Source organism: Haliaeetus leucocephalus, unplaced genomic scaffold (assembly GCF_000737465.1).
Source record: "Haliaeetus leucocephalus isolate CR32 unplaced genomic scaffold, Haliaeetus_leucocephalus-4.0 Scaffold1, whole genome shotgun sequence".
NCBI lineage: Eukaryota > Metazoa > Chordata > Aves > Accipitriformes > Accipitridae > Haliaeetus > Haliaeetus leucocephalus.
In genome coordinates this window covers 9,649,358-9,665,985 of record NW_010972437.1, presented here as the reverse complement: position 1 = coordinate 9,665,985, position 16,628 = coordinate 9,649,358, and the positions used below count along the sequence as shown (strand labels likewise).

At 36.3% G+C, this 16,628-nt stretch overlaps 1 protein-coding gene across 16 annotated transcripts in view; it reads left to right on the top strand.

Annotated features, from left to right (window-relative positions):
- The window catches only part of AGPS (alkylglycerone phosphate synthase), a 92,659-nt gene extending 76,682 nt beyond the window's left edge, over positions 1–15,977 (top strand). For 15 of the 16 annotated variants that reach the window (XM_010566096.1, XM_010566130.1, XM_010566088.1 and 12 more), the window contains 5 exons: positions 45–106; positions 1,974–2,063; positions 2,516–2,615; positions 4,386–4,443; positions 12,575–15,977. In XM_010566096.1, coding sequence (XP_010564398.1) covers positions 45–106; positions 1,974–2,063; positions 2,516–2,615; positions 4,386–4,443; positions 12,575–12,696 — 432 coding nt within the window. In that variant the 3' untranslated portion in view covers positions 12,697–15,977. The remainder of the gene's footprint in view (positions 1–44; positions 107–1,973; positions 2,064–2,515; positions 2,616–4,385; positions 4,444–12,574) is intronic. The other variant, XM_010566020.1, reaches the window with a different exon arrangement.
- Positions 15,978–16,628: the final 651 nt, after the last annotated feature.

The following is a 16,628-nucleotide window of genomic DNA, read 5'->3' as shown; positions in this document are numbered from 1 at the left end:
TTGATGCTGAATGTTACTGATAATTTCCTTTCTCTATTTATTAGGACCTGGGCCTGGATTACTATGTAATAGGAGAATCATTTGAGACATCTGTTCCTTGGGATAGGTAAACTGTGATTATTCTTTAGAATTGCTTAAAACTTGTACTTGATTTCATTGAAACTATTCCTAACTCATGTGTGCTCACGGGGAAACTTAATTTGATTTAGGCCTTATGTGTATTAGAGGCTCCCTGATGTGCCTCAAGTGTTGCACCTGTGTGTTTTTGCTAAAGCTGCTAGTAAATTACATACCAGGGTTTTGTAAATGCGATGTATGCAAGCATTCAGCAATATTTCTACTTGGGTTAGCTTACTGTAACAAATTCAGGACTTGAAATTGCCCAGTTTAGGAAGCTGGACAATGGTGACAATAACTGTATTGTGTGATGAGCAGCCATATGTGTGGGATCAGCAGTGTATTTCAAACTGAAAAGTTTGTAATGAATATAAAAAAAGAATTATTTTAATATATTTAAGTTTGGGGTCTTTTTGCCCCCAGTGATGTAGGGAAACAAAAACTGAAAAGATAACTTTTGCCCAAGATTAAGATCTTTTTCCTAGGCTTATTTTATCTGTTAACTATGGTTGAGAAACACTTGACCACAACAGAGTTTAATATATGAAATCACTTTGGATGCTTCTGTCTATTTGGTAAGCCAGAAACCTCTTAAGCAGGGTCTAAGGTGATTTGAATCAAAGCTTTACAGCATTTAATGCAAATTGGAAGGTGTGCAAAGTGTGGTGACTTAAGCTGGCAAGCCTGTATCCTTGCTAATTAATTCAGTGGCAGTGGTAAGTTCCAGCCTCTGCTTTGAAAGTTGGTATAGTATCTTAAATGGGTGGCAGAAATTTGAGGACAATTTTAAAGCAAAATTACCCTTTATTTTACTTTACCTTTATAGATTTTGAAGTATGCTAACTGCTTAGTCACCAATTTTTGACTCTCCCTCATTTCAGGAGAGAATGAATTTTTGTCTAAGAATTTAAGAAAATATTTTAAATTCTCCTCACCAAAGCAAATGCTTTCAAAACCTTTTTCTAGTTTGACTCATAAGAACTATGTAATTTTCCATAAATCATTCAGTTACCTTGTTCCTGACAGGTTGCAGATAATTGAATAAAATATTTAGCTGTACTTGCTTATTCACTAAATGGATAAATTTCTCTTGTTTATTACTTCTGTCAATCTACAAAGTAGTTTTAAATCTGTGTAAAATGTCTTAATCTGAGTTTTACAGTATAACATTACAGACTTCTTTGGGAGAACATATAACTGAAGAAATGGTAATTTGAAAAACAGTGATTTCTTTCCATTGTTCTAGCACTTTGGATGTGCCTGGGTCTGCCCTAGAAGAAAAAAAAAAAAGCAAACCAAGTATGGCTTATGACAAAGTTTAATGGCTCATTGCCATATTAAACTGTAACATTTCAAGCTGGCAAACTAGCGCACAGCTTGAGTATCTCCAGTTTTGGCCTTGCAACATGCCAAAGGTGTATGGTATTAGTGGAGTATACAAGGCCTTAGAATTCTGAAGCTTTCTACTGTGAGCTGTATTTGTCAACTACTTTGCAAAAAATTTGAGGCTGTTTTGCTGAGAAAGTAAGTCAAAACATACAGAAGTAGGTAACCTCCATTTTCTGTTGAACACTTTTGACTCCCATTCCTTATGGAAAAGAGCTTTCATTATGTCCTCTGCTTCAGAGTAAACTTGCTATTCAGAAGTAGTACAGTAAAAGCAATACTAGTGAAGTCTTGATGAGGACTAGTCTTAGAACAAAATCTAAGCTAGTTAAAACTTGTTCTAGAAGACAATCTTCTGTTCTTAAATTATACTACTTTAAAAAGATTACCAAAGCTGAAGTTGTATTTTTTAGGAAGTTGTATAAAATCATATACTAAGATTTTGTGTATTAACATGTTGTCTGTTACAGGGTTTTGGACCTTTGTAGGAATGTAAAGGAAAGGATAGTAAGAGAATGCAAAGAAAAGGGTGTTCAGTTTGCTCCTCTTTCCACTTGCAGGTAAGCCATGCAACAACCTAAATAATAATATTTCTGGAATCTTTGATTAGTAGGAGAACTAAGGAAGAGGTAATTAAACTTCCTAGCTAGCAGGTAAAGTGCATCTGTTAATGATATTACAAACACTAGTAATCTTGACCTTCCTCTTTAACCTGCAAGCGGATTACGTGTAAGAGTGGGTAATTCAGGGGATTAGTAGCACTTGATTAGTCTTGACATTTACTCTTGCTCATATGCATGAGAGTCAAGTGTAATGACTTGAGCTTCAATTCTCAAAATCATAGTATTGAGTAACTCATGAAGTAGGAGCAAGAAGGGTACAAAACTGTTTAAAAAAAAAAAAAGATTCTACCCTTTTAAATAAGGTAAGTAACCTTATAAATTGTGTAATGTCACATAGTGGCTGGCTTAATACCATAAAGCTTTGTTTGTAATGCAGTTCTCTTCAACAGGGTGACACAGACTTATGATGCAGGTGCATGTGTCTACTTCTACTTTGCCTTTAACTACAGAGGAATTAGTGATCCTATTCATGTCTATGAACAAATTGAGGTAATGTATATAAGAGCAATAATTGAGGGGGAGAAGCTGATGTCCCATAATATATGCTAAACCCATTGGCCAAGCTAAGTGAATTTTGCGGAGAAGATCTCAAAAGTCTGTTCATAAAGCTTTGATCATTAGCAGCTAGGGAAAGAGGTGTGTGCTAATAGTGCACCAAGTAGATAAAAGACTACCAGGTGACTATTTCAGACATCAGTAAATGAATACTTATGACTAAAGTATAGGAAAGCTTGAACTGGAGGTTTTTTCTTGGTTGGCAGAAACTATCAACCATAAAACCGAAATCCATAGGAAGCAAGACTTCCTTAGTTCCATTTTTTACAAAGCTGCTTCTTTCACTTAATACTCAATTAGTCTTTAAAATATAAAACTATCAAGTTCATACTTTATTAGTAGTGCTGCATAATGAATGTGAGGATGTCTTTCGTGCTTTTTCAGAGAATTAACTGCTGTGATTATTTCTGTTTAGGCCTGGATAAGTGCTGGTCTAAGTCTGCTGTGTTAGACCAGTTTTAAGCTGCTTCAATGTTTACCTAAAAGCTCTGGAATAACTCTGCTTTAACACTTTGGCTGGTGAAACAATATACTTACCTAGTTAGGGGAAACCAAAATCCTTGTTACCTTAAAGATGTAATACTTAAGACATAGAAGGACTATGGCCAAACTTCTTTTCATTCTACCTTTTGATTCATATGCTCAAACTTCAGCACTAGAAAATTGCTAATAGGACTGTGGAGAAATTGTCTATATTTGTAACTAGGGTGTCATTCTTCTCGTGCTTATTCTTTAGAAATTTCTCTTGAACTTGTCAAGTGGATGCAAAGTTTTACCTACAAGTTCTGAGGCTTCTGGGCTGTTGAATCTAGGGCATTGGAGAATGTAATACTTGAGTGCTTATTTAATGAAACTTTATTAATACTTAAATATTGCCATTTATTGGAATTAGTAGTGTGATCACCTGGATGCATGTCTTCTGTTGTAGGTGACTAAAATTAACCTAACAAAGTGAGTTTGCCAACCAGGTATATGGACTCTGTGGTAGACTGAAAAAAATACCTGACTGCATAGGTCTGGTTATATACATTATTCCTAAAAAAGTACACTTTTTCTGAAAAAACATTTAGTGCTTGTGCTTAGGAAAGCTTTCTTTGTTATGCCTTCTAAGCTGTCTGACTATTTGTAATCAGAGCTGGATGAGAGAGAAGATTCTAGAGCTTGAAAGTGTTCATATATTTCTTAACATAAAAATCTAAATTTTGTTTTCTGCCACAAACTTCACCTGTGAAAGGGTTGTCAGTTTTAAAGTACCTCACTTCCTTGACCAGGATCTTGGAGATCTGGGTCTAAACTCTGGTCTGAATAAGGATCTTGAATTGCTCTGGGGAGGCTGTTTTCAAACTTTTTTATTGCAATTTCCTTTTCAGTAGGCACTTAACGATCTTCTAGATGAGCATCCCAGCCACTAGACTACTTTAGTTTCAGCAAGGATGAAGTGATCCAGAATATTCCATTCTGGAATAATAGATTTGTTGTAGCAGATGCCATTTGAAATGTCTTGGCTTTAATAATGTTTGTTTGGAAAATTCCCACTTATATTTATCTGTAGACCTGAACTAAAATGTTTACCTGTATTGTGAACCATAATTACTTCTGAAACTTTGTACACCTGTGTAAATGAGTATGATAGCAAAACATTTCACTAAAACCAAAAATCTTGTGTATTTGCTGTTGAGTAAATACCTTATCTTTCCAATTTAGAGGGCTGCTAGAGAAGAAATACTTGCCAATGGAGGAAGTCTGTCACATCACCATGGAGGTAATGTTCTCAGTCTAATATTAATCTCTTTGATACTGCTAAACATTCATGAGTACATAAAATAGTTTGTAATAGAACTTTGAAAAATATTTCACAGGCATTAACTGAAATTGCTGGGGGGAGGATCTCCTGGCATTCTTTCTAAAAACTTCTCACCCCTTTGCTAGACTTTCAGGGGAAGTGTCCCTAGACCTGGTTTGCTTGACGTCAAGTCATACAATGTGGTGTATTTGAGCACCAGCTTCAGATCTTTGATAGGAAGTTTACAGGCTGTCTGAGAACCTGAAGATGTAGTTGATCAGTTTGTCTTAAGCAACTTCTACTGAACCTTGTGCAGAGGTATATTCAGTTACATAGACCTCAAATGGGAGTTTAACAGTTTTAAGATAGTTTAGTGTCCCTTGTGGCTAAGTGAATGCTGTTAGCACTAATTCCAGAGCACTTAGTGAAGGTATCTGCGTAAGAACTAGTGACTTTAAGCTGGGCTGTGTTGCAGTCTACCATTTGTTGCATAATTGATGTTACATGAGTATTGATATTACTGGCTTGATGTCTGCCAATTTCTGATCATTCAGTTTCCTCTCTTGGAGTTTGGGAATTACTTGTCCTGAGTTACTAGCTGCTTTGCAAGTTATTTTGTGCTTTAATATTAAGAACCAATGTCATGTATAAGTGATAGTTCATATACCTGATGCTTTACATATGCTTTTCCCACATATTCAGATAGTCTAACTTGATTGCATGTGTCCTATATAATGCTGTAAACTCAGATGTCAGGAAGACTTGTTGTGAAGTCAGTTTGATTTGTGCAGTTAGGTTCTTGAAACTGGTTAACTTAATGTGTTTCTTCTCTGTACTCTCTTGGGGCATTGTCTGGCCACAAAAATAAGAGCAAAGAGGAAGTCTAATGGTTTAAAACTAGATAAAAAATTTTGTAGTTCTAAAAGCTCTGTGTGGGGAAAAATGGCAGGGCAGGACCTGTGCTTTAAAACGTTGGTGACTTCTTGGACTTGAAACTTTTAGCTAGGGCTATTTTCAGGCATCTAGCTTTGTGATAGAAACTGAAATGGACTCTGCTTTAGCAATATCAGGATATTGAAAGATGCGTAGGTGATGATAACATGAGTGAAAACAGTTCTAGTATTTTTTGTATAATATGCTCTTATTGTCCTCTGATTAAATCTTTAATATAGCAGTATAGTGGACCAGTCAATTCTTGCACATGGGATGTGGAATTACTCCCTTGATGTACTATTGTGCTCTCCCCTGCTGTGGCAGCTGTATTTTACTGTGACTAGCATTTCATCCATTAACTTGCATGCAGCTGGAGCTTGTCACATGTTTGGATGTATTTGCCCTCACCATATGAAACCTTGCTTACAGCATATGTTGAACAAGAAAAGAAAAATTGTGTAGTATTTTCAATCCCTTGCGCACTTGAACTTTCTGACTCCACAGATATGGAAAACTTGGTTTCTGTTAGACTTCTTATGTTCTTGTTGTATGCATGATTGCCTCTTATACTGATAAATATTTTCTGCTTTGAGTGTTTTTGTCTGGCAGTTCATTGTGTACGATATTCAAGACTCATTTTTTCCAGTGCTTAGTAGATGTGCTGCTGAGAATTAGCCTAATAGTATCAGTTTTATTTACTGACCTTCAGGCCCTGTCACTCTTAGCACTGCTAAGACTGGTCTATCGTGTGGGGTGGAAGAAAATACTGGTGCAATTTCTTTTAGTATTTGTCTTGTAATTGTGATTAATAACAGTTGTTTTCACTATCTGGAAACAGACAGGCTGGTTTGTCTGCCTACAATCACACTTTGATAAATGGAGCTATTTTAACTCTGGTTTTGTGTATCAAAGAAAACAGATGTAGTCTGGGACTTGAGGCTATAGGAAATACAAAGCCTGCTTAAGTCAATCTTCATACACTCCTTGAGTGAAGGAGTGGTCATATATGATACTTTGAGATGTGGAAAGCTCTAAATTACTCTATATCTGGGGAAGTATTAACTGCAGGTAGACATATAGCTACAATCTACAGTGAGACCTGAAATCATGACACTTTTAATTTTATGAAGAGTAACTTCAGAAAGACATCAGTTTGGAATCTATTTTAATCTCAATATGTCTTCTCTCCTCCCCTCTCTTCAGGCTAATGAAAAATATTGTAACTTTTAGGCAGACTCAATAAAGGTAGCAATACTGTAAGAAGATCTCCCCCGATGACTTTTGAGACTTAAAACTTGTAAGAAGCATAACTTAATTTGTTAATGGATTACATAAAAGATTACACCTTGCAATATGTCAGAACAACATTCCAAGAAAGAAATTGCAGAAGTGTATCAATACCAGCCTTGTACAGCAAGCATCTCATGGACACAAGAAGCTGTAGCAAAGGCAGACATAAACATCTGTGTAATTAATTTATCCTTTCAATGTCACAGTTACTTGTATTTTGGGGTAGAATATCTGGATTTTTTTGTTTTTATAAATCTGGATATCATTTCTATGATACTGCAACTTAAATGACTTTGTCCTTTAACCTCTTCTTCTTGAAGTCTTTCTCACTCTTGACTTTCAAATATTTAAATCTAGTTGGTAAGTGTCAGGAACAGTTTTCCTACTTCAATGTTAGTATTTAACACTTGATAATGTTTCTGGATTATGTGAATCTTATGAATCTACATTTAGGAAGAATCTGAGGCATATGTGTTGCTATAAAAATACACCTAAAATACATAGCTGATCAGATAGGCCCTTCTTAAGGGGAATTCAGCCATTCTCCAGTGCATCAGAAATTGATTCTTATAGAGGAGTTTATCAAAATTTTTTTAATGATCCTGCAGTCTTGTCTAAATGTGATATGTCTGTTTCTAAATTTGTTATGAACAAACTGCTGAAAAGCTGCTTAGTGGTTTTAAAGTAGTTTTTAATGTGTGACTTTGAAGTAGTTTCTTATGCCTTCTTCGTCCTTTTTAACTAATGCTATGTCATAATCTGTGACTTAGTAAAAGTTTTTGAAAGGTATTCAGGAATTGGATATCCTAGTTGTAGGAAATGAAGACAAGGAATGCTATGTGAGATTTTACAGTCTTGATTATAGTTTTCACCTTGCCTTGACTATGTCCTGCACTTAGAAAGGGATAGTGGCCATCTTTGAACCCAGCTTTGATCCTTCAGCTTTTCAGGCCACTGACTATCTTTTAGATTTGAGTCATGTAAGTAAGGGTTGCTAGAGCCACAGTTAGCTTCTAGACACTTAGCATTTAAAAAGCAGCATTAGCAATGACAATTTTTTGTAGATACAAGTTTAAGTTTAGATAAATATTCTTCTAATCATTTAGGGCAAGCCCTAAAACCACCTGTATGATGTCACACCTTGCATTCTTGAATTCCTGTTTCATAAAATACATGCTTTTTTGTATACATAAAATAACATGTGCTGAGGAAGTCTCAGTAGGTACGACTGCTGTATAAATACAATTATAACCCCTTGGGGTAAGCATCAGAAGGGAGCTGGCTGGCTTTGGGCCTGATCCCTTTTGTATTAGCAAGCTAAGCACCCATGTAAAACTAAGGAACAGTGTAAAAATTAATAATAGATTGTCTCACTTGCAGGGAATGTTCTAACTAAAACTGGTTACTTAAGGAAACAATTATCAGCTTGTGGGTTTGAGGAAAATATCCCCATTTAGCCACTTAACATAGTAGAACTAATTTTCTTCTACTTCTTAGATTGACTAGAATAAAGGTTAACCAGGTAGCCCAGGCTCCACAGGTTTAGATATAGTATCAATTCCCTGGCAGTTTATGCAGGAAAACTAAAAAAGGAAGAAAAACCCCAACCCTAAAAAAAAAAACCAACAAAAACAACAAACAAAAAAAACCCAACAAAAAATCAAAACCAACCCTCCACCCCCTAAACAAAACAAAAAAACCCCCAACAAACCCCCAAACCCCCCATACCTTATTTGCATTCAGTTGCATGTTTGACACTGCAATTCCTTGCAATTCTTCAGCATCATTAAGAGGCTGTGGCTTAAGCTAGACACTGCAGTAATTAACCCATACAACTACAAAATCGGTAATTATAAAATTACCTTATGGGGTAGCTGAACACATTCTTTTCTCCTATACACAGGAAAACTATCTTACCTGTAAGTTAAGCACTGGAGGCTGACCATACTTTTATCTTAAAACTAGAGGTTGCTCTACTGATTAGAATGAGTTTAAACTCTGACATTTATCAGACACAGAGTACCCTTATGTGAAATAATATATTAATGTAGTTGTATTTTCCTCTTTGGTCTGTTGAAAGTCTTAATAGACTGGAAGAGTAATAACCTGTTAAGCAATTTCTAAGAGCAGAGAGATGCTTTCTATAGAGACAACCAGCTTCAGGAAGAGCATGCAACAGCTGAAGAGCCCCATCCTTCTTATGACCTGTTACTACTGCTCCTTTTGCAAAGCTGTTGTTCTGTAATAACTATCTCTTGAAGTTGAAAGAGCTGGAGCAGAGGAAGTCTAGAGCAATATGCAGTGCCACTAGAGCCTGTTTCCACTGGGACCACACACCTGCTATAAATCTGTTCTGCATGGGTGTAGAGTTATTACTGGGATCCATCAGCTACATTAACTTTCCTTATAAGACTGTTCATGTGTGCCCAAGTACTTCATATTCCAAAAGTGAGAAAACCAATTGTTGCCTGCTGTTTGATAGCTCCATCCTTAGCAGCCAGATTTTCTGCAGCCAGAAAATGCATCCAGATGCATTTTCAAAGATGAGCAAGTGTAGGCTTTATGAGCCAGGAGAACTGTACTCCCATTTTATCATCTTTGTGGCCAGCAGCTATGTGCTGTCCATTTAATGCACTTCACTTTGAAAAACCATACACATGGGAAACTGTTGTCACTTTTGCCAGCGAATGTAATGTCAGTGCATGTTTGCTTGGTTGTTTTTTTTCAAAGGGTGGGCTCTACAGGAGCAGCATTAGAGTATGGTTGCACTTCACCAAAATGTATTTTATTTCCTAATAGATTAAAAGGGCACTGGAAGCATGAAGAACTTTTCTAATGAAACCAGCTAAGGGCTGGACTAGCATGCATCAGAACTGGGAAAAAGTTTCTTATCCAGCTCACGTGTTTTTTTTTCATACATGGACTATAATGATGATAAAAATTGAAAATACTGAAAAAAAAAATTGGTGTTGGACTGTCTTTGAGAGTTGCTACTGATCAAGCTTCTTGGCTTTCTGGTCTGAAGTAATTTGTGTGAAGTAGACTCTTTGCCATGCTAGAGTGTTTGTACTCCATATAATAGGCTGGGCTTCAGATTGAAGACTTTGGTTTCCTAGCAGTGAATGTTTTAAGGCATTAGACTGCTCGGCACACCTCAGGACCGGGGCACTTGCCACCTATAAAACTTGAAAACTAATTTTGTTACACTTCATCTTGGATAATCAAGATGCAAGATTAGGTTATCTTCAGAGGAAAAGATGTAAGAAGGAAGGGCTGTATTTGTTTCCAGTTGGGGCAACAATGATTGTGTGTGTAATGGAGTGTATAGGTGAGTTGACAAGTAGTGACTTGTTAAGCTACTACAAATTGATTGTACAACATTATGCTGATTTGAGAACCTTATTAATAATGTAGCATATAGAATCAGGTGAATTTGATCTCATTTTTTGATTGAGAAAAGTATACTGGGCTGAGAGCCTGTAAGTGGTTGATGCTTGGATAAAATCTGGTTCTGTGTACTCTCATGTCAATTCTAGATAAATTGCATCATCTAGGCCTAAAACTAAAAGGTCTGCTTTGTCTAGGCTAGAAACGGAAAGGCAGTTTTCTCTAGTCTGTGGTAAGATCAGGCTTAACTGAGACCTCTTATTGTTGAGGAAGTTAAGGCTTCCTTGAGCCTGAAGCTGTTCTTTGGCTAGGCTTGGAGTGGAGTTAAGCAAGTTTGCCACTTGAAATTATTTTTACATTCATGGTGACATCTTTTTACTGTTATGTAATTTTCTTCCTCCTTTTCCCTTCTCATCCTTGAAGCTGATTGGATTGTGCTATGGAGGAGGAACAGAATACTCACAGGGCAGCACTAACCTGAAGTGAAACAAACATAAACATTGCTTTTTCTAAGTGGTGCTCATCTGCACAGAGCCTTTTCTTCACTTGGTCTATTTTCCATTTAATCAGATGGACCAGCTTAGAATTCTAAGAGAGATTGCTTCAATGCTTTTTAACTCTAATATGAAAATTTGAGTAGCTGAAAAATCCATGTATGTCTTATTGACATGAACAGTAGGAGCAGGGGCTCAACCTACTGTTATCAAGGGGTTAAAATCTTTTCATTGGACATGTTTGTGAAGGACTGCTGGTAACTGTAGTACAGCTTTTTTTCTTTCCAGTTCACTAATCAAATGTATGTTAGATTTATTATTGCAAAAGTATAAACCATAGAAAATTTGACAAGATAGATGTGTAAATTATCACTTTGACAGAACTAATGATGCACTCCAAGCACCTTCTGTTTTCCAGCACTTGGTGAGTGACTTCATTAAATATGCAACGACTGTTTGGTGCTGCTCAGACAGTAGTTCAGTTCCTTGTGGAATTGGATTATTACTGGAGGTGTAAAAGAGGCAGGCATGCTAGCTGTTGGGCATCCTGCTGTGATTCTAATGTGCTCCATCTTGTTGGAGCAGTTGTTTGCAGTCTTTTCAGGACAATTACATCCATAACCACAGGACACATTCACTGAAACTATATTACAGATAACAGTTGAGAATGGTAATGACTGTTCTTCAGCTGCTTGTGTAAGAGCCAGTGTGAGTGACTTGAGGTGATGGTCAAGCCACATCCATGATTCTTTTTTTGCAGCAGTAGTATTAAATTTTCCCCAGGTAAAATTCAACTTACATCAACTTGCTCAGTCAAATTGTAGTGATGGTATATTTACAGATAGGGATTTTTTTTTTCTTGAGCTGGGCTGCAAAATACAACCACAGTTCCTGCCACATGACATTCTTTTGTCCTTCAGTTATGATCTTTGCTCTTGACATACATGCTGCTAATAGTTGTTTTCTAGCAAACTGCAAATTTCATTCTTTCTCACATTATTTGCTTTTTCAGTTGGCATTGTGACTAGCTTATATTCCTTAAGGTATAAACAAATATACTCTGTTCTCCAGAGGTGTCCCTGTAATTTATTATTCTGATGACAGTTTGATGGTTACCCTGAGAAAAGGGCACAAAAGATGGCTTAAATTTAGTTTCAGATACTCTTAAAGCATCTGTCTCTCAAACCTTTACTATATTGCATCATACTGACAAATGGATTGTGTTTCTGGCTGACAAGTTAAATGCTATAGTGTGTTTAATGAAAAAATGTCCTTTATTTTGAATGATTTGTTAAATCAGAGTTGATGACTTGGTTAATTAGTATGTGAACACTTGGCCATTTAACAGGACTATTGTGAGACTTTAGTGAAATGAGTTCTTAAATGGCTGGTGTTTTAGCTTTGCTTTGTATTCGGTGTATGTTGTGAATATCCATTTTTACACGGGAAACTAAGTTCTTGTGTAATCGGATGAGCGTTTACCAGCCTGTGTAAAAGTTTTTGAATGAAATAAGATATCTTGTTGATTTAAAACTAGGCTTTAAGCCTTCTCCTTAGAAAAGAATGTTTTGCTATTTAAACCAATACTGTTTTAAGTTTGTTTGATTATTGAGTTATGTCTTCACTTTAAAGCAGTCAAGAGGTGTGGGGTTCTGCTTTTTTAGTAATCTCCTCTACAATTTCCTACTTAAAATTAGTTTGGTGGCTTTTAAAAACTTATTACTGATTCCCTATTTTAATAGAACATGTGATTTCAGCCTAGGCTTCATCTAAATTTCATAGTTTCTAAAGAAAGTAGACAGTGTGGAACACAGCCTTCCTCTGGGAGTATGCTGAGCTTAATGAGCTTGATAGTCTGGTGGGCTCAATAAATCAAATAAAGCAAAACATTTCTCATTTTTGAATAAAAGCATTTATCACACAGTGTTTATTCATTCATGGTCACAAGATTGATTGGCTCCTAGAATCCTGCCATATATTGAAACAGTTTGTTTTTGTTTTTCCAGTAGGCAAATTGCGGAAGCGCTGGATGAAGGAGAGCATCTCTGATGTTGGCCTGGGAATGCTGAGATCTGTTAAAGAATATGTGGACCCCAATAACATCTTTGGAAACAAAAATCTTTTATAAAGCCCTGCACAACACGATGTACTAAAACTTCTTCAAAATTACTGTTGAAACTCCTCCACTTTCATTGTATTGATATCCCAGTAATCAAATATAACATAGACTAAACTTTAAAAACTAGTAACTTACATTGGTTTTTGCCACCCCCTTCCCCGTCCCCCAAATAAAGCGTAAACATCACTGTTAATGTTTATGGATTCTTACTTACAATTCTCTTAAACAACCCACTGGGCACAAAGTGTATTACCAACCGGGAAAAGCAAATTTGGGTTTCCAGGTTTGGTTAGGCAACACAGCTGACAGTATTTTCAATGCTGGATACTGCCAGATGTTTTTTACTAAAGCATTCCCTGCAAGGAGAACAAAGACTGACAACAATGCTTTCTACAGAAGCAGCTGCTCAATCCAGCCTCTTGCTAAAGGAAAGCTGCAAAGAGGCAGATGAGAACACCAGGGAGTACTTCACTGTACTGAAGGATTAAGTATGTAACAGACTCACAACCAGTAAATACTTAAAGTACAAATGTAGGCTTTGGTCAGGAGACAATGGAAGTCAAACTACTTCTGAGAACTCAGTAGTTTCCCACTGTAGTACTATTGGAAAATCTTACACAACTGAGCTGTTCTGAGTTGTATTTGCATTGCTGGGATAATGTTAAATTAATTGTAGGTCAGTCACTATAAGTTTTGTACAATGGACATTTCTCACTGTATGTTGAAAACGAGTTTGTAACAAAACTTTGTGTTCATCTGTACTTCAGTCCCAGTGTGTATGGGTTTTGCTCCTGTTTTGCAGAGATGCAAAGTATCTTTTTCAGTAAAAAAAAAAAGTTTTGGCTATTCAAATGAAACTGCCCAGCACTGTCTTTTGAAACAGTCTCAACAGTTTAATAAAACACTTAAGTGGACAACATACTGTGTCATCCTGAAAGTGAGATTTCCCATTTTAGTTTTGTACAGTTTCCTATGGCCTTTATGAATCATTTATTTACTTCACTAGCAGCCACAATTTTAATTGTCCATTGAACTTTAAGAAAATATTTTCTTGATCAGTATCATATGAGAGTAAGCATTTTTACATTGAAACTTGAATTGTAGTCAGTAAAACTAAAAGTATTTGTCAATATTCATGATCCATTTTTAAGGTGGGTTCTTTTCTTAAAGCAAATTATCCAACTTTTTGATAATTAATGTATATGATTGCATAGGATAGAAAAAATACAGACTATCCTTTGAGGACACTCTCTAGCCAACTGCTTCACAGCTCTGTAGTGTCAGTTTGGACACCTTTTATATTGGTAGTCCCCTTAATGAGGAGAAAAAGATAAAATTACTTTGTTATTAAACTATTTTAGAATACTAATTAGCTCTCAGTTTTGGTAATATACCAAAAAGAGTATAAAATGCTTGAAAAATATTGCATATCAGGCAACTTTGAACTTGTTTAAAGATTAATTTCAATTCAATAATTGATCAAAAAACATGAACACTCAAAACATCACTTTAAAATGCATGCTGTCAAGGTACTTAAGGAAAACTTTTTATGATCTGCAGGTCATAAAACAGAATGTTAATGTGATACTTGCAGTGCAGCTAGATTTATTTTGAATGGTGTTTGTTTCACAAAATTTCAGCATAAAAATCTACTCTCTTGTATTTTTGTTTTTGGCCCCCAGAGTTCATATTTCAGCAGCAACCAAAACAATAGGTGTAGTCTGATTTAGGAAACTTGAGTTTTCACAGTGTGGTTAAGTGTTCCTTAAGTACACAATGGTCTCTCAGTAAAGTGAATCTGTACGTGTTTATGCAGGGGACTTCCTCATCTCACATGCTGCGTGATGGTGACTACATGGCCACAGCTGGCATCTTGCTGATGATTTGTATCACTCAGAAATAGAGACCTTTCTAGGAGTTGGTAAATATGAAGGGTGTTCACGTGCCTCAGTGAAAGTATGTCTAACTGTGAAGAATCAATTTTGAAGGAAGGTATGTGCAGCCTTTTTGTAGAATGACAGCACAAACAGAACTAAAACAAGTAGTCATTACAGCTCAGTAATACCTGTCTCCTAAGGTGGTGACTTAAAGTACAACACAGCTCTACAACATCCCTCCCAATTCTTAGTTTTCTGACTATGGTTTCCTTGTCCCTTTTTTTGGTATTGAAATTACACAGGTAAGAACTCCTTATACTCTCTATTTCTAGCCTTTAAATAGCCACTGGCTTCTGAAGTGATTTAAAATGCAGTAAAGATTTTTACTGCATGTCAGTTGTCCTATGGGAAGGTGAAATAACAGGCTATAAGGGTCCCAAAGCAATGTCACTGGATAGCTCTGAGGAAAAGATTAACTACAACTGTAATGGATATTTCTTCCTAATGGCCACCCTGTTGCTGTCTTCCTAAATATTTTTCTATCTTACAGACTGGTCAGAGCTTGGTGAAACTGCCATTGAAACACATGTATTACTGACTGTCTTTAATTTCACATTTAATTTCCTAATGAAAATAGAGAAAAGTGTAATGCAAGTTCAGGAGACCTAGATACACGCAGGTTATTACCCATTTAGAGGAAATCTTCCCTTCTCTGACTCTAAAGTCTTCTACTGCTCTTCCTCTGTATTCTCTACTTTCTTTTGAAAGACTTCACTTCCCATAGCTGCAGCCTGTTCAGAGATGGAGTTTGATCCACGCAGATCAGAAGCGTATCTTGGCATAACACATTACTCTTTCATTTGATTGACTGTTTTGGCCATATGTAAGTTACAAGCAGTTTTAATTAAGCTTGTTGTGACTTCCAGTTACACAGCTTCTGCTCTTTTTGAAGGGGGAGAGGTGCAGAGTGAGTATGGCTTGACTGTGAAATATATTTACACTAAAGAGCCTTCTATAAAAGTTTTGAGGGGAAAGAAGAAAATCTGTTAGAAATTGATCCAGGGTCTAAATCTTACAGTCAAAGAAAAACATGTCTCTTCTTGACTTACAGTATATGGGTTGAGTTAGAGATGTCATCTTTGCCTTACAGCTGTGAACAAAGGCCAGGCCAAATAGTTCTTCCGTAGCAATGTTAATTAACTGAAACCAATTTCAAAGGCAGGGATACATTAGCACTGAAATCCAGAAAACACAAATTGCTTCTCAGTCTTGGAAATGTGTGTTTATCAAGGTTGTAATTTAACTTCCTGCAAATAAAGCCAAACAGTGTTTGTCATTTTAGTGTGAGATTAACTGTAAAACTTCAGTTGTAATGTTAAGAGATTATAGAACGTTATATTATTAATAAAAAGAAAATGGGCCTAAACCATTATGCGTTTTTGTGCTGAAACTAAAGAAATATATTCTACTAACTTGTCATCTTTGGTTCATTTTAATTTGGTGGTGAATTCTTACCTAAGGAAAACCATTAGGAAGGTGTTGGCACTTGCAGAGAGAAATGAGATTGAATTTGTAAATGTATGCTAATAGAAGCTCAGCTTTTGTGTTCCGTGTAAAGCAAAATAGGAAAATGAGAGAATTTCAGGGAAGGAATGGCAAAACAACACCTGAACACCAGTCTACTCAGTTCAGAAATTTCACCACCTCACTATTCCCTGTTTGGGCAGCGAGGGGGCCATGTTCAACTGCTCTTGGAAAGTTCTCTCAGTATAATACAGGAGCATACCTTGTCTTACTTAGCTTCCCCATGCTTCAAAGGCCTGTTGTATTAAGCTATTGCAACAGGTATATAGTTTGCTGTGCGCGTGTCTCACTTAAAACCTCCTTGTTACAGGTTCTGAAATCTGTTTCAAAGTTCTGTGTGCACGAATGTACTGCGTGTGAGCAGAAGAGGTATTTCTCAGTTATCTGCATTGTTGCTATAAAGCCTTTATGCTCTTTAAGATAAAATGGCTGACATCACATCTCTCTTGAAAGAGCTGTTGAATTGTCTTATGTTACCAC